General features: G+C 39.0%; 1 protein-coding gene across 1 annotated transcript; it reads right to left on the reverse strand.

The window, feature by feature from the left end:
* Positions 1 to 482: 482 nt before the first annotated feature.
* LOC104509206 (E3 ubiquitin-protein ligase UBR5-like) lies at positions 483 to 18100 on the reverse strand (the record flags this gene model as incomplete). Its single annotated transcript, XM_010151065.1, has 21 exons — positions 483 to 1177; positions 2285 to 2370; positions 2957 to 3101; positions 4695 to 4808; positions 5218 to 5373; positions 6620 to 6704; positions 7360 to 7535; positions 7830 to 7890; positions 8124 to 8254; positions 8541 to 8685; positions 9212 to 9323; positions 9900 to 10143; positions 10412 to 10510; positions 10608 to 10728; positions 11354 to 11574; positions 12220 to 12333; positions 12433 to 12605; positions 13188 to 13261; positions 15070 to 15300; positions 15675 to 15886; positions 17832 to 18100. Coding segments are annotated over 21 exons (3182 nt in total), but the record flags the coding sequence as incomplete, so codon positions are not given.
* Between the last annotated feature and the right edge of the window lie 96 nt (positions 18101 to 18196).

The following is an 18196-nucleotide window of genomic DNA, read 5'->3' on the forward strand; positions in this document are numbered from 1 at the left end:
AATTTCTTTATTAAAAAACTGTAACAAGATACTTAAAAAAAGGCTAGATACAAAAGAAGTTAAGCTGCTCATGAACATTAAAGTTTTCCAAAATGTATCTTCAATAATCATGATCTTATAAACATTTTACAGTTACCAGAAAGTGCCCAGGCTGAGTTTACATAGTTAGATAACGTAGTACACGTGTCGGGTTAGAACTGGTAGTGGAACAATCTCCTGACTGCCTGTTCACTGAAACAGGGATACAAAAATGTTGATTGTGAACTATGAAATACTGTGCATTGGCCTCATCATATGAACAAAAAAAAAAAAAAAACCACACCACAACCAAAAACCCAAACCACTAAAGGTACAGGTTACATGCAAAATATCAGTGATGGTATCTGACGCGCCAAAGTTCAATGCAATCAGATCAAAAATTGCAGTGGGAAGTGGTTTCGTAAGTGAACGATCCCAAGTCCGGGATCTGAGCTGTCAGGAACTTTTTACAAGTTCAATATACATGATACACAACTGCAGCCAACCACAAATTAAACACCATTAAAAAAAAAAGTTAAAATAAAACACAGAACATATTTAATTTTTTATTTCGAAATTCCCTACTCCCTCTATACAAGAACCTTTGCTGAAACACTTTCCACAAAGGCAGCAGTGAATTTTCAGAACATTGTACATATTTTCCCTCAGCAAAAAGATAAATCACAGTGTAAATTATATTGTTCTGCTGTCATCTTTGGCTGGGGTTAGGCAAAGGAGTCACTGACTAGCAAACTGTTGCCATCAGGTATTGCCAGCGCTCCTTAGGCCTCTGCGTTACAAATTTAGTACAGGAATGTTTGCATTTAAATCTTTAAGTACCACCAGGGGCATGACAGCATTAACTTTCATAAACTTTTATAGACAAATGGAAAAATCTACAAAACTTAGCTAGTAATATTACACAGCAATACACACTTTTTATACTCTACACAAAACCAAAATTCTTGGTCTTAATGGCGAGTAACAATTTCTGTTTCAAGATCTGCTTAGAGGAATAGAGCGGGACATAAAGGCGAGAAATACAAGTGTTTGCTGTGGGAAGATGTTGGTCATCTGGTGGTCTTATTGTGATGGATGGCATAGGCTGGAATCCCTCCTCACTGGCAGGCAACGATGGACTTGATGTCCAAAAGTAAACCTGAAAAAAGAAGATGGCATTTAAAACGTTTCTGTGCAAGGCTAAAATTCGTTCTGCCTACTAGTCCTGTAAAGCACCACCGCAGTCACACCAAGTTTGATCACGCTACGTTCTGCTCAATGCGCCAACTGAACTCGGGAGTCATGCTACAGGCTTTGGTAGTAGCTTCCTTCACTGCCCTTCCTCAATCGCTCATTCTATCCGATACTTCTGTTGAAACTGATAAAAGCAGCACTCCAAACGATTCTGCATTGATAAATCTTCGGTAAATGAAACATCCTAAATCCACCTGGGAAGATGGTGACTGCCACCAACACAGACACATCAGAAATCGCTCACACTCGCTGTCTACAGAACAGGCTTGTGTGGACAAAAGGCAGCAACGGACAATCTTTAGTTGGTCGTCTCCAGTGTGAAACAGTGACTTGCAGGGCAGAGTCACCACCGAAGTGTAACCATAGATACTCCTTAACACAAGTGCTCTATTCTGCTTTTCACATTAGTCCTTGTTTCCTTTTAGCAAACTGTAAAGGAAAGATAGTAACTTAAGCAGGAGGAAGTTAAAAGCAAATAGATTTAAGAAGGGTACAGTGAATACAATTTACAGGCAACTTTTCAAAAAATGAAGGCCCGATTAAACAGTATCTTGTTCTTTCATGCTTCTCGTCAGCTATTCCTAAAGGGCTCTGAAAAGGAGACAGTATCATTACTGACATCTTAGAGAGATGACACGGGTGTTGGCCGCAGGATACACAGAAATCAGGACCGTAGATGACCCAGGAAGAAACCTCAACCTCAAAGCCCTACTAGCCCACACCACAGTCAACTAACCACAGCTACTGAGCTTAAGAATGACTCTGCAGGGACTGCAGCTGTGCTTCCGTAAGAGCCTTGTGAATATGGATAAGGACACACCACGCTTGCTTTCAGCTGTAAGAAGGCCAAGGAGTCACACCCGATGTTTCCAGAACCGAAAGTGTAATCAATCCCTACTACCCTGCTCTGCCACCTTAGCTCTTCACGTATAAAGCCTCTGCACAAACACAGTAACGATGCCAAAGTAATTCCAGTTCTTCTGCACATTTCCGTCGGGAACGGACAACTTACTAGATCTTGCCTTTCTGTCATACTCATCTTCTCAACTATGGACCAAAACCAACGCTTGAACTGCAAAAGCTTCTCAGCATTTTCTCCTGTGTGTAGTAAAAAAAGAAATATGTGTAATTCAGCTGGGACACTGGACAATGAGTATTAAGACATCTGGTTTACATGTACTGAAAGTTGGATCTCGGCTACAGCCTCATTCATAAATGGTACTGGAGACACTAGTAATTTAAAAACAAATACACATACTTTTGAGTGTCAAGGCTAACTCTGACATACCTTAGTACAACTCCCACTCCCTCCCTCCAAAAAAAGCTCCAAAACCGCTAAATATAGCTTAAAAATGATGTAAGAAATATTAGACTGCATCCATCACACTCAGAGTTCTAAAGTTAGGCCAGAACTTTCAGAAGGAATGATATACTACCAATAACACAATCCTTGTATTTACCACATCAAGCGACAGCAAAGCTAGATGTGCTTTTCCCTCACCCCAGGTAAACATTTTCAAAGGTATGTAAAAGCCACAGTAATCATCTAATTAGAACTTTTAAGTGCCTTATGAACTGATGTCAAATTTGAAGAGATAGTTCAAGTTTAATGCTGGTAACTCGAGAGCACACAGAACAGTATTGTTATCCCTGTAACTCTGTTTCTGAATAAGTTATTTCGTACCTGACTCATCGTTGAACGAGGTAAAGCTGATCAGCATCTGCACATTTACTTCACCACAGCCGTTTACCAAAAGTCTGAAATCTTCTGCTGTCAAATCTTCTAACGAATTCTTTGGGAGTACATCCAGGAGACCCTTCCTCATTGCCTTAAGTGAAAACCACAAGATTCACGTTATAGCTGTATCACTTCCAGACTGACTTTAAGTGCATGACTGAAAAGTTCCATGTGAAGTCACTTATTAACTCCAAATTCATTATTCTTCTGTTACCTTTCTTTCAAAGCTCTAGCATCTGACGTGCAATTTTTCTGAAACAAAGAACTGCACCAATCTGTAAAACCTTACCTACTATTGCAAAAGAAAGCAGTAATGGTTTGAACTGATATTTCACCCAGAGCAGAAGCAAATGCACTCCCCAGTGATAAAAAATTCAGGTATTTTGCTGAACTACACTGAATTTGATGAGAATTATGAAAAATGCATCTCGCATGTTACTTTTACTTTGCTTCCTTAGAGAGTACCATGTCAAGTCTGCTTGTAAAGTGTTATATACACAGATATATATTTCATATTAATAACCAATATCCTGTAAAGATTGGAAATTCCAGTTTCAAAATGGCAGAATACAAATAAATTTGTTCCAGTACATTCCAAACTAAATACAAACGTTATGGTTTTCAACTCTTTAAATAAATAAAAATCCAGCTATTAATATATGCAGGCATGGAGACCAAGTAACTTAATTCCAGGAAAATGCTCTTTCTGTGAGACTTCTGGACCCAAGCTGCACAGGGGTAACCTAGCAGCCTGCTAGCGTATCTCAGAAGTGCAGCAGGAAACCACAGCCAGCAGAAATGACCAAGTTCAGAGGTAGTATCATATGACAGAGTAAGTGGTCCTAAGTATTGATACTGCATTAACTGTTTACAAAAACATATTATTCCACAACTTGTATTTAAAAAGGGCTTCAGAAACAAAGTTATTTTTAATATACTTTTGTAAGTCAATTGTTAGATTTCCTGCCAAGCTAGTAAAATCAGAACAAAGTTGTACATTTCATAACTGATTTTTCCTTTTAAAATAAGGACAAAATAAAGTCAGAAGTTCAAGGTGATTTATGCAAATATTTCGGAATTTTTTTCAATTGCTGTTTGTAAGGCTAAGCAAATAAGAGGTGACAAATTATTAGAACAAAGTAGCTGCTGAATACAAAGCAAAGATTCCAAGAGGATACATGCCATTTGAGCTCAAGAAGTGAGCATACATGCATAACCAATGACAGCAAGTTTGAAAAAGAAATTATCTTTCACTCTAAAAATAAAGAGAAATTGCTTAAAGTACCCAGTCTTCGCAGTACTGCATAAACTGCTATACAATTACAGAAGAATAGAATCATAGAATGGTTGGGGTTGGAAGGGACCTCAAAGACCATCCAGTTCCAACCCCCCTGCCATGGGCAGGGACACCTTCCACTAGACCAGGTTGCTCAAAGCCTCATCCAGCCTGGCCTTGAACACTTCCAGGGATGGGGCATCCACAGCTTCTCTGGGCAACCTATTCCAGTGCCTCACCACCCTCTCCGGGAAGAAATAGATAATTATTTTTAATCAATCTTTTGTCAAAACTTTAAAAGAAACCTGATTAGCAATACCATAATGAGGACAGGAATTAACTGACTAAAAATCTGACAGACTGTGGTTTGGTTTTTGGGTTTTTTTAAATGCTCCAGCAAAGGCTTACATGTAGAGGCTGTTCCGCTACTACCAACATTCGGTGTTCTGCGTATTTCCGAACATACTCATACACATTCTGAGGAGTGACTGGTATGTTTACACCATTGGAAATAAGTTCAACCTATGGCAAAGAAACAAGAAGTATTAAAAAAGAGAAAAGGAAATGAGATTACTACAACAGCCACAATGATTTATGGCTTAATATCCCTCTAAAAGCAAGCAAAATTCTAAAATTCAATCTAAAATTCTAAATTAATTCTAAAATTTACTATTAGAGTTTAGCTTTAGAGATTCCCCTAGGGTCAATTATGCTATCCAGGCTTTATGGTAGGTTCTAAAAGATTGTCAAGGGGGGAAAAAAAAACCAAACCCAACACCCACACTTCAATGTCTATGGGGAACTCTATTTGAATCCAAGAAGGGGAAAACATTATCTGTGCCATCTGAGAAGAGCATGGGTCATGTGTACACTGCCACATGCACAAGCTGTCCAGTTCTGAACCCACAGAGGCAGATTTGGCTGTGCTTACCTGCCCTCCACCCTCCTCCTTACACAGGTCTATTGCAAAGGCCAAGTCCATTGCTGCAAACACCGCATCAGCGTCTGTGCTCTGGGAAGCGAGGATAAGTTGCCGAAGGCTTTCATACATAACCGGATCGAAAAAAGCAAAGTCATGCCAGTTCACCTATGAAGAGAGAGGTATGTTTGGAACATACCAGTTGTTTAAGAATATATTCAAAATTACTTGAATGTACGTTAGAATACTCGACTGAAGTGCACCAGCAGAACATAAAGACCTGCAAAGCTTTTCCTCCTACTGAGGGCACACAGGACATGAAGAAAATCTACAGGGTTTTTTAAAAACAAATTCTTGTACGGATCCCCTAGGTCAACAGAGATTTGATGGAGGTTGACTGAAGCTGGAAACCGAGCATCAGTGCTCCAGAACGCTGAAGGTTTCCCTCGACTTGAACACACACACGCTGCTGCTTTATATACACACTTAGATGACTGACGGCCCACTAGCTGCATACCACAGCTCCTGACAATTCAAGCACCAATGTCTACTTCTTGCTGTGCTCCGTAGTTCCTTGATGCTTTGTTCTTTATCAGCCCAAAGAGAAGAGTCATCTACTGACAAAACTAAACCTAACCTAACCAAAATATTTTTTGATGTATCCATCTGATGTATTTAACCGGAAGGAATACGTATTCAAGTAGAAAAATCTGAAGAAAAGAATGAGAAAGGGAATCTCTCTTGGAAGATAGCAGGATATTCGGAGGCATCTCTTTCTGACATGAACCCTTTTTCATTGGAGACCGTATGTACGCTGGATTATGTGATCAACATTGTGTTCAAGGGAAAAACAGTGGTGAGAAACCTTGGGTGAAGTTTGGTTCATCGGACAGAACTTAGACTAATGCACGAGATGTGCAGTACCCGATCAGTGTTTATTGGGGTGCAGAAGCATTTTTGCCAGAAGTTTAGGTAATTATTGTTCTGAATTAAAATTATACCTACACCCGAGGCAAAACTTCAATTACAAGTCATTTCAATGAGTTCTCTCAACTGTCAAGGAAAATGCCTTTTGGTAAAGCTGAGATACTATTGCCTAGTGCTACCCAACACTATCTCTTTGAGTCTTCAGCCTCAAGAAGAGAAAAAGGGGAGACAGTAAGCTGTTTCTGGAGAGCGTCGAAGGCTAACCTATTACAAATAATTCCATCTTAGTCAAATACCTGACTTCTAGTACATCTACTCAGCTCAAAATCTTGGAAAATAAAAAAATAACACTCCTTAAATTTAAAGGCATCCTTACATTTCCAGTATCAGCTTGGCTAGTCAATCAATGCAGGTTAGGAAACAAAGCAGTTTTAAAAGATGAGATCCTATGTAGTTAAAGGAAATACAGATTTTATGTTCAGCTTACCTTTCTGCCAAGAAGAACTTTGATTACATGTCTATTCAATGTGATGGGACACAGTTCATTCTGCAACAAGCACAATCCTAGAATTCTGAAAATAAACGTTTGGGGTTTGTTTTGGCACGACATAAACTCCAATGGACATCTTTCAGCAAATTCACATTAAAAAAGTCAAAATATTCTAAGAATCAAGTTACAGCTAGCTTTCCAGCCCTGCCAAAAGAAAATCATAGAATCACAGAATGGTTTGGGTTAGAAGGGACCTTAAAGATCATCCAGTTCCAACCCCAATGCCATGGGCAGGGACACCTTCCACTAGACCATGTTGCTCAAAGCCACATCCAGCCTGGCCTTGAAGACATCCAGGGATGGGGCATCCACAGCTTCTCTGGGCAACCTGTTCCAGTGCCTCACCACCCTCTCCGTGAAGAACTTCTTCCTAATGCCCTATCTAAACCTCCCCACTTTCAATAATAACATATATATAATTAAAAAAAAAAACCTTGCAATATAAAGCTTTCAGATTGTAAAAAAATACAGAAATAAGAATATAACAGGAAAAGAAACCTTAAGTTGGCATGTGCAATATCCCCACTAGCTCCAGCATGAAAGCTCAGTATTTCAATATTGAGCATGAAAGCTCAATATTTCAATATTTTGAAGCTCGGATCGTTGGTAATCTCCCTGGTATTTTGTAGAAGACGAATACACATTTTTTAATGGATAGAAAGTTAATAGTAACATACCTGCCAATGTTCCTGAAACAATTCAGCCTTGCTTCTGTGTTTTTACCAGGTCTTGGTGTATAAAAGCCTCGTTTTCCAGGCTGGTAGAAAAGCGGTGCATTATCATCCCCATCATCTGTATCATCTAATTCCATATCTACTACGCTGCGGCTGGAACCATGTCGCTTTCTATTTTCCTGTTTTGAAAGTCAGAATTGCAATGAACAAACTTACTTCTAGTTACTGACACACACCAACAAGTTATTTCCTACGAGACTCAAAGATTCAAATTCCATTGCATAAGAATTGCCATTATATTTATTAATAGTAACATTTTATACTTTTGAGTAATTACTGTAAGAAGAAAAGTCCACAAGATCATTAAACTGAACTTTTGTATCCTGAGTGATAAAGGAAGGCTCCAGTGGCTTTTAAAATTAACTGATACAACTGGATCTTTAGTAAACTTAATTTGTGCAACAGTTTGTTACCTGCACTTTATCTGAAGAGTCTAACAATCCAAGATCCAATATACTGTCAGCGCCATTCTCCCTTGGTAAGGGAAAAAAGAAAAAAGGCAGATTTATTTTCACAATAAAAATAGTCACATTCTGAAACCAGACAGATTACGTTAAACCCAAGTCCACATGTCACCTGCCCAAAGAAAACATCACTCAAACAATGCAAGGAGTAAGTTGCGTGTATCAGAGCTAGATGTAGCACAGCACAAGTGCTTTGGCCACAAAATCAGTTTTCATTTCTTATCTATGTCCTTGGTACTTTACCTGCCATGTGCAATAATGAGTTCCATTGCTTCATCAACTCTTGCTCTAAGGGAATCTTCGCTAGCTAGTAACAGAAGCAGCTGAGCAGGGGACAATTCCAACAACATTCCGGTGATTTTGCTTGCAAATGCCTGGGGATAAGGAATGAAACATCTTACTACTCTCATCCAGTTCTCATTTTCAAATACGGCTTTATGAAAGGTTTAGTATGTTAAATCCAGAATGCAATTCAAGATACCTCCTAAGCTAAATGACAAATTACAGAAACAAAATCTTAAGAAAATGACAAAGGATATAAAAAAAATAGCTCTACATATTTAAATATTTTCAGTTATGTTAAACAATAAAGGACAAGGAAATTTTAATTTAAAAGATTACAAGAACAATGTATCATTAAGTGTATTAGATAAGTCTTACTGGTTGCATTGCTTGTACTCGAGGGTAAAGCCTTTCTCCAAGGGCTTGTCTGTGTGCTGGAAGAGGGTCAGGGTCATCGCTAGGATTTCCTTCTGATGCCGGTCTAAAAGGCCGAGTGTCAATGGAAAGTTGTCTTCTAAAGTCCCTTAAGAAAATTAGAGCAGTTTGTACTCGTTTCAGAGGAAATATGAAAAAAATCCCCTGGAACGATATTGTTTGTTTTCAAAAGAGCATTAGCTTTTATGCTGGAATAGTTGCGTTGCTCGTAGCTGCTTGGAGAGTGATTTAGAAACAGGGAATCAAAATGAACCAGAGATTTTAACACCTCTAGTATTTTGGATACAGCCGTCAGACATGCCACCACTGGCTATCTTGTTTCTAAACCACCTCACAATTTCATTCTAGTACGGAAGTTATTATTGTTTTAGCAGGAGAGACTGATGGCATATGGTGGAGACCTAATCTATCAATGCTAAAGTAAGCATAATTGTTCTTTAAAGTATTGAAGCATATATTGAATTTCAAACAATTATCCTGGAAATTGCTCCTGAAAGTGAAAAAGCCAGAGACCTTTAATTTGAGGAAGTCAAAGGACCTTTCCTGAAGATAACCAAGGCAATTATTCTATTTGTCAAAGTACCTCCAACAAATTAAAAAAATCTATCACTTACCTATCTCTATCTCGCCGAGATCCAGCTCGTAAACCACTACTTCTCCGCATTTCTCTCTCTCGCTCCCTCTCTCGATCTCTCTCCCCCCTATTTCTCAATCTCTGCATCAGACCTGAAAGGGAAAAAAAAAACAACTTTGTAAGCTTAAACATCTTTACAGTGCACTCTCCTACCTAAGTCATAGTGTAAGGAGGACAGAGTTTTGGAAGATAGCTTGGAAGACATCAGTGAGAGAGAACCACTTCATTTTAGGTTGTGACTGGGGTTCAGCCAAACTTAAAGGAATCTGAAGCTTTTGTACCAACTTACGAATGTCAAAATACTTCAGGAGTTTATATATACTTTCAAAAACATTAAAATGTATTTCTGACAAGCCAAATGGAGCAATCATTAAAACGTGTAAGCTCTTACTAGCTGAAATGATTACCTACTGGAGAGAAAGATGCTCAAAAAAGCTGAGAGCATCTAAAGCAGACTCTTGCTTTGAGAAAAACAAGAGCTTCCTGTTTCTGAAAGCAGAAAAAAAGCCATCTCCTTGCCTCAAAGAAGTAACATGTAGAGTTTTCACCGTTCCTGTGCTAAGCTAACAAGAGAAATCTCAGAGACAATGCCAAGTATTTCAATGTAAAGAAAGCATTCAAGGCTTTAATGAATGATATCTGTAGATGAACTGTTGTGCATCACTTACTTGTATGGGTACCCTTGTTGGCATTCTGTATACAATCTAGATTTGGCAGTTTCTCGTTTGACAGAAAAGCCTGTGCAATAGCAGTGTAAAAGCTTCGTGCTACACCACTGCCTTCGCCTGGCTCATCCTTAAAAGTAACTTTTACTCTGTGTACAGCCATCGGCGTGGTGGCACACCTGCGACCAAAGTGATTGTTGAGCTGCCTCATGGTCTGCTGAATTAGAAGATCTCGGTCTCGATCAACCTAGTAAAAAACACAAACACGTTTTCTTTCCTTCAGCAATCATCATACCAAACGAATCACAAGAAGCTTCTGGAAACTTCTGCACAGACTCAGAAAATACCAATTAAACTGTGAAAAACTACAGAGTAACTGCAACACAGCTCACAAAGTAAGGTTTGAGACACCCGTTTCCAGACCCAAATACAACTCCTCCTACCAAGCTACTGCAGCGTGCAATAATTCAACTTTTAATGAAAACAAATGCAGAAGATAGACTAACATTTTTTACCTCCAACGTTAAATCCCTGGATTGCTGGTTTCTAAGTTTTTCCATCTCCCTGCGGAACTTTGATTCCTTTACTTCAAAGCCACCCAACTCAGTCAAGATCTTAAAAACAAACAGACAAAAACACCAAATCAGAATAACGTGGGAGGTTCACAATTAAGTTGCGAGAGGAATTGTCCTTGCGCTGCGGAATACATACCGATCCAGGCTCTGCTCCCACGTCTTCCATGAATACTCTACCGAACAACTCTAAAGAAAGGCGCCAACGTCCCAGCAGCATGTCGTGAGATATAACCATGCCCATGAAGCTACACTGCGGCCTGACAGGAGGGAAAAAGTGATAGACAAGCAAAATCAAGTTAAATTTCAGACACATTTTGTGTACTTCTCTTTTTTTTCTTACCCTCTGTCTTCAAATCTTTATTTCTGATAAACACCACCACAGCAGTAGACACGTTTGTGGACAAAAGCACGTGAAGCTTCTTAGTTTCAGCTAAAACACAGGTCTTGCTTCCAAAGGGAAATTACTCTCAAAGCATTTAACTTTACTGCTACATGGAATTCACTGTTATCAGTCTCCCTTCAATGAAGACCTTATTTTTTAAGAAAACCGAATGAGGGCAGCTGAATCCCTAACTGCATGAAGTGTGGTCAGTACCACCAGACGCAGATGGCAAGCTGTCCATTCCAATCTTTAAACTTCACTGCCCAGGACATCATAGGAGGGACGCAGCAGGAAGTCAGGTAGTAAAGGGTTTTTTACTACAGTTTGCACAGACTGCTTTGAAGACTGTCCAGCTCTTCATTTTAGAAGCTATCAAACACAAACCATAAATTCAAACTAAAGCAAGCTACCCATTTAAAGTTAAAAAGGCTTTTCAGAATCTCAAATATTCTTTTATCAGTTCAATAATATTTTACAGAGTAATTTTTAACTCAGACTACCTGAAAGATGTGAGAGGTGGCCCTTCGCTTTCTGTCAATCCTATCTCTGCCAGCAAGCTGCTTTTCAGTTGTGCTGCAAGATCATGAGCTGAAGGCCCTGGCTTTGAATTCTCAGATTCTTCTGTAGGCACGTTTTGTTCCTCCCCTTCCTTCTTCTGCCGATTTTGCATGCTCATCACATTTTTTAAGTTGGCTGCATAAGACATTTTAGTTGGAAGAACCTAAACAAGGAGAAGTAAAATTTAATTGCACTTTCAAAACAGTCTAGAAGGCTTTTTCAGGGGACACATATATACAATTTTTAAACCAGACAAAAGTGAGCATCATAATTGACCTGTTAAAACACAATAACCCCAGTAATTTCAACAAACACAAAAAACCATCTTCCCACTTGGTTTGCATTTCATACACTTTCCTTTTAATGCTCAGTCTGTAGGCAAGTCAAATCTACTGGGCTACAGGGAGACTGGATTCTTTTTATAGAATCACAGAATGGTTTGGGTTGGAAGGGACCTTAATGATCATCCAGTTCTAACCCCCCTGCCATGGGCAGGGACACCTTCCACCGTTATCACAAATAATTATGTAATTGGCAGTTCAAAATTAACTTGTGATTGTACTGCAGCCTTTAAAAGCATTGCCTGAAACCTGCTATCAATCAGTAATCATAAAAAAATTCCTGTATCTAAAAAAATTAAGCACACTTTTCATAAAAAGTCCCAAGTTTTCACACTTACTGGGCTTTTAAATTATCATTCTGAAAGCTACTTAATTCTCTCTGAAAAAACTAATGTGTCTTTTTAAGGGATGGAGGTAACTACCTTAAATTACCCTATTCTTTAAAATAATAAAACCTTTAAATCTACCTCAAGGCAGTTTCTATCCACTGTAACTTCCATTAGGCACTTCCCGCTGTTGGCAGAAGATGAATACAGTCCCTGACTTGGTCGGCCAAACAGATCTTCTTTGCGAGCATTTGGCTGAAAATTAACAAAAGCATTCTGGGTAAATAATATATTTCAGTTAGAAATTAAAAAGCAAACTGCAGTTTTCTTCCAGAACACCATCTCTGATGTCACCTGTAATAGGTGGGGCTGGTCTGCCAGGGGGATGGCCTCTGCCAGAGGAACCTCAAAAGGATTGGGTGGGATGCAGCCGAGGAACGTCATAGAGTCCGATCGTCTGAAAAATGGATGGTTTTGGCCAGTCTCTGCTGGGAGGGAGTCATCATCTTTGTCATTGAGTGTAGCACCTAATATCAGAGAAGATTTCAATTCAGTTTTCACAGTTATAAAACTAAAGAAGTTAAAATACCAAAAATGAATATGCTTGCCTCTTGGCTATCTGACTGGAGAAGCATCTCTGCAAATTTAGTACTTCTGCAGGACACTTCCACAAATCCCATGTTTTCATTAAGTTCCTTAGTCACCACTTTTATTCTTTTTACTGTAACTGACACTACTGAACATGTACTCCTACACTGCATGTACTTGGCATAGAGTATACATTCTACCATTTTCAGCAGCAGTTTCATCAGATCAAAAGAATCAGTTTAACTCTGATTCAAATTTTAGATTCTGTTATAGTGTAGAATGATAATTAAGGGCACAAAATTCTGCAGTTTAGAGAGAAAAGAGTCAAGAAGAGGGCCTCAAAATGAGAACAAGCAATGGCAGAAGAAATTTGGTAAAGAAACAATTGTAAAAAAACCTTATTAAAACACCCAACATACACAAATAGCAAGATTTAGTCAAAGTCTCAGCTAGATAAATGGATAAGGCACCAAGGAAGTGTCACATTTTGGCATGCTATAGAAGTATTTCTGTATACTAACTTTGATTGGTGTCATCATCATTTTCATGTTCTGAATCTTCATTGTCAAGACCCAGTTCCAAAAGTTCTCGAGTTCTTAAAAAAACAATAAAGACAAAAAAGTCAATCCTCTTGAAGAAAACATTAGGCAAAGCATTTACACCTGTAGAAATCAATAAAAGCAAGAGTGTAAGTGTGCTTGAGACCTATAAACAACAAGAACAAACTCACTCCAAAACTGAAGTACTGTAAAGTACTTCTCATTAACATACTCACTCTGTTACTCGCAGATACCTTTATAGTCACTTGGCCACCTCCCAAGTTTGATTTCAAAAGTTACAGGTTCAGTCAGTGCTGGGTATGATGCTTTTAAAGACTCTGTCAGTATAAGAAATGCCCTAGGAACCCTGCATTATTGGAAGGAATATGTAAGTGACTACTACTCTGAAATTTACTGGTGTAGGCCTACTCCTATAAAAGCAATGTCACTGCTCACACTTCAGAAGGTAAGCCTGCAAGGTGCATATTAAAGACATGGATTTCACTGTATTATAAAAAGGGTCAAGAACTTTGATTAGCATTCATTTCTGGCAGTCTGTGCACTGTGGAATATCTTCTGAAACTAGACGAAGACTTAAAATTTGATTTCATACAGGCTACTAACATGTCACCTAACAGAAGCAACTGACTCAATTGGAACCACTCACCTTGAACTGAAAAGGTCTAGGCCTTCACTGTTTTATAAGTACTCCATGGGAATTTTTGCAGTTATTTGATTAACGGTTATTTGACAGATTTCAGTAAGTTAAGTTTTGGGGACAAGGATTAATCAAGTATGTTATTGCCTGAAAGAGGCTTACAGCCTCAGCTCTGGCTACTCAAGTCAGCCAGCTCAAGAGCTCAGTTATTTTATTAAACCATCCCTGCTTGTGAGGAAACTACCGTTGACAACAACATCCCCCGATATACTTCTGGGGTCATTATAAGCCTTACACTACCAAGATCTATTGAACACAACATTGGAACTAAAGCAGCAGTTGAATACATATCTAAAATATCGATACCATGTATTTTACAGTTACTAATTTGTAGAGAAAAGGAAAAGCTGAGTTGAACCTGCAATATTGAAAATTAGCAGCAGGAAGGGGAAAAGATTTGCAATTATTTAACTGTGGACTAGGACTGGTCAGGCACATTACCTCAAAACTTACTAAGAAATAGGAACAGATGGTACAGACTATCAAAGATGTGGATGTTTCCATGGTCGTTAATTGCCATTTCAGATCAAAGAACATTTCTAAAAGAAAACTAAAACCTTACAATATTTTAAGAAGTAATACATGCACCTTGCAAAATGGTATAGTTGAAGTAGCAGGGATTTCCAAGTTAAGGGCATTTTCAGCTGTTGATTTCCCTACTGTGCTTTAAATGATCAGGTAAGTCTCAAATATCCACAACCAAATGGAAAACAACTACTTAAGCCCATCATGCCAGACACTGACACTTCCTCCCATGACATCCTTCATGTGTTTGATGTTAAAAGTTATCATGTTAAATGTGTGGAGCTGATATTTTTCAGCTGAGAAACTGTCCTGAGTAAATCTTTTATAGGCACTGCCACGGAGTTTTTTAAAAAAAAAGAAAAAAAAAAATCAAACTCAAGTTCCGTGGTAAGAAAACCTTTTACAGCAATCAGTAAGAAGATTCGAACAGGATACTGCGGCAGGCTTATCAATCAAACATATGTACATTAGATATATTCTTATTATAACATGCATGTTACTACACACAGATATATAGATATATGTAGGCATCTGTGAGTTGAGTAACAATGCCAATGACTGAAACAAAAGAGCAGGTGCTACTTTTACAGAAGTTTTTGTTTCTTGAGTCAGCCTCTATACCTTTTTCGTTCCAGCTGAGGAGTATCCAATGTTGTCTGTTGATTCATTGCTTTAATCCAATAAATAAGGGCTTGAAAAACATATGCTACGTGCTTTAGTGAACAGACATCCAGAACAGGAAGAACATCTGAGTGCTCATCATTGTGAGAACGCATCAGAGACAGCGCGTAATTCAGGAAATCACCGCGTGCTGACATCATTCCTTGCCGGGCACTGAGTAAAGTAGCACGTCTAATGAAAGAAAAAGATTGAATACTGAGAGATTAGGCATCACAGTAGAACGCATCTTTTACAAGTTAGTCTCCATATATGAAATATGGATGGAAAAAAAACCCAAACCAACCCAAAAAAACCCCAAAAAACCCAAAACATAGTGTGATAATGAGTAACAATCATATTTTTATGCTTTACTATAAGTACCTCAGGTGCAGTATATTATAAACAGTTGTTATGAAAATCAAAAAGTAGCAACAACACAGGAAGCCAACTTGTATGAACACAGTAACTACACTACTGCATTACAAAATCAGATTCCTAAAATACCAGTGCTCAAGAAGATGGGACTGTAATACCTACTACATGCAGTAATCAAACTACTTTCATACCTTCTTCCCTCGAGTGTTCTTAAGCTAGCTTCCTCCCGGGCTGTCATCCTTTCCCTTCTGGCTGAGTTCTGAGAAGCATGGAGAGGATGATTTGGGTGCCCAGGATCACCAGCAGATGCTAACGCAGAACCATAACGCAGCTGAGCTTCAGTAGAGTCCATGATACTAACCATCCAATTCCAAGTAGGAATAAGCTTTTCTTCTACATAATTCTATAGAAAATGAGATTTCATGAGTTTTGCAGACAACAGAACTAAATGATGAAAATGCAATAATAGAATCACAGAATGGTTTGGGTTGGAAGGGACCTTAAAGATCATCTAGTTCCACCCCCCCTGCCATGGGCAGGGACACCCTCCACTAGACCAGGTTGCTCAAAGCCTCATCCAGCCTGGCCTTGAACACTTCCAGGGATAGGGCATCCACAGCTTCTATGGGCAATCTCAACATAAGCCTCCACCATGGCTTTTAGTTACACCTGATTCCCTACAAACAAAAAATGCTGTAAAACCACATTCAAGAATGACCAATGAACAGTTTCTGGAAGCTCTACTGAGACAGCTGATTTATGGTAGTGTACTGTTCCAGCTCTGGAGCCTGTTTTTCTTGTGATTTCCTAACCTCACTGACCTGTCTTTTTTTTCTTTTAAATCCAACAGCAGTCTGCTTTCTTCATGCCTCCACATTCTGGCATCCAAAAACATCCCTCACACTTCAAATATTCTTGTATCCACTAAACTAACAAAATGCTTCTCAGCTGGACAGCTCTCCTGTGCACTTACCTGGCAAAAAGGTAACCTTTGCAAAAGTTCTCTACTCAGCAGAGACAATATTGTCCCACTAAGAATCTCCTGAACAGAAACTGATTTCAGCCTTCTCTGTAATAAAACTGTATTCTCTTATTTTTTTCCCTGCGTATTTCCCCCAGTGTTTGATCCCAGAATATCTTTGTAACGTTCCTCTCCCAAATCAGAAGCCTTTTTCTTCCAACTCAGTGTGAAAACAGAGCCGTTCAAGTACCCTGTGGCTCAATTACATGGGAGTATATTGTCATCTGGTCTTCATGTCCCAGCACACAGTACTAATAGAAAACTGCATCAGTTCATTTCTTGGGCTCCCCAAAGCAGCAGTTATTCTGGCAGATGAATTCAGTACAGAACACTTCACTCTATACACTACGCCCACATGCACGTCGATACACACTTTCTGAACACACTGAAGCTCCTCCTACATTGTTACTCGCCGAAACTTCTCTCTATACATTCCAGACATCAGTCTTCCCTTTCATCTATGTTCTCTAAGGATGCATTTTACATATACTTTCACAAACTGACAGTCAGGAGCACTGCACCAAAAAGACATGCGCATAACAGGAAGGATGATCACATCCCTCAAAGAAGGAACAGCAAACAATACATTTACCTGTACAAATTTATCTCATTTAATTATTTAGCTCTTCCTAACTTTCTTCTTTTATAGACTCAACAGTACATGTCAACAAGAATAGGGCAAAAGATCTCTCGTAGAGACCACTAGTATCTCCAGTGCAGTCAACCCTAGCTAAACTCTTAGCTATATACCCCTCAGACTTAGTTTGGGGGGAAAAAAAAAAAAAGCAACTGAAATGCCTTTTTTGAAAGAATATGTTTATATGAAGTATGAACAACTAATGAAATTAGTAACTACAACTACTTCTGCCTACACTCTCTCTCATATGAGGAGAAGCTGAGAGAGCTGGGACAGTTCAGACTACAGAAACAATCTCAGGGAAATCTTATCAGTGTATATAAACAGCTGATTAAAAGGAATGCAGAGCCAGACTCTTCTCAGTGATATCCAGTGAAAGGACGAGAGGCAATACGCACAAACTGACATAACTGGAAAGTCCATTTAAACTCAAGAAAAACCTTTTTCACTATGGGAGTTGTCAAACACTCAACAGGTTGCCCAGAGTAATTGGGGAGTCTCCATCCTTGGAGATATTCAAAACCTAACTGGACACAGTCCTGAGCAGCCTTCTCCTGTTGATCTTGCAGGGAACTTGGACTAGACAATCCTCAGAGGTCACTTTCAACCTCAACAATTTGATGATTTTTACCTAAAAAACACTCACTGTACTGAAATTATGTTTCTCTACAGAGATTTGGATGTTCTTACCTGCAAGTTAACTGCATCTTGATAAGTCAGCTTCACTGCAGCCGGGATCTGGGAGTATACCAAATGATTGTACTTGGGAATCAGACCCATCAGATCAGATATCTGCCGTATCACAATACTGTATGCTCTTGCTAAACTGCTTGCCGATGTTAAATAGCTGCTTGCATTGCTGGCTTCAAGTGCCGCGGCTGCTGCTGCCGCACTCGTACTGATGGTACCACTCCGGCGTAGGTTCGATGGATCAATGTAAATCAAGCCCGCTGAACTCGCTAAACATAGAAGAAGGTATGACATTAATGAATTTATTTAAATTTTGCTACATGATTTCTGTATTGACTGATTGTCGTGGTTTAACGCCGGCTAGC

Source organism: Eurypyga helias, unplaced genomic scaffold, assembly GCF_000690775.1.
Source record: "Eurypyga helias isolate BGI_N326 unplaced genomic scaffold, ASM69077v1 scaffold21924, whole genome shotgun sequence".
NCBI lineage: Eukaryota > Metazoa > Chordata > Aves > Eurypygiformes > Eurypygidae > Eurypyga > Eurypyga helias.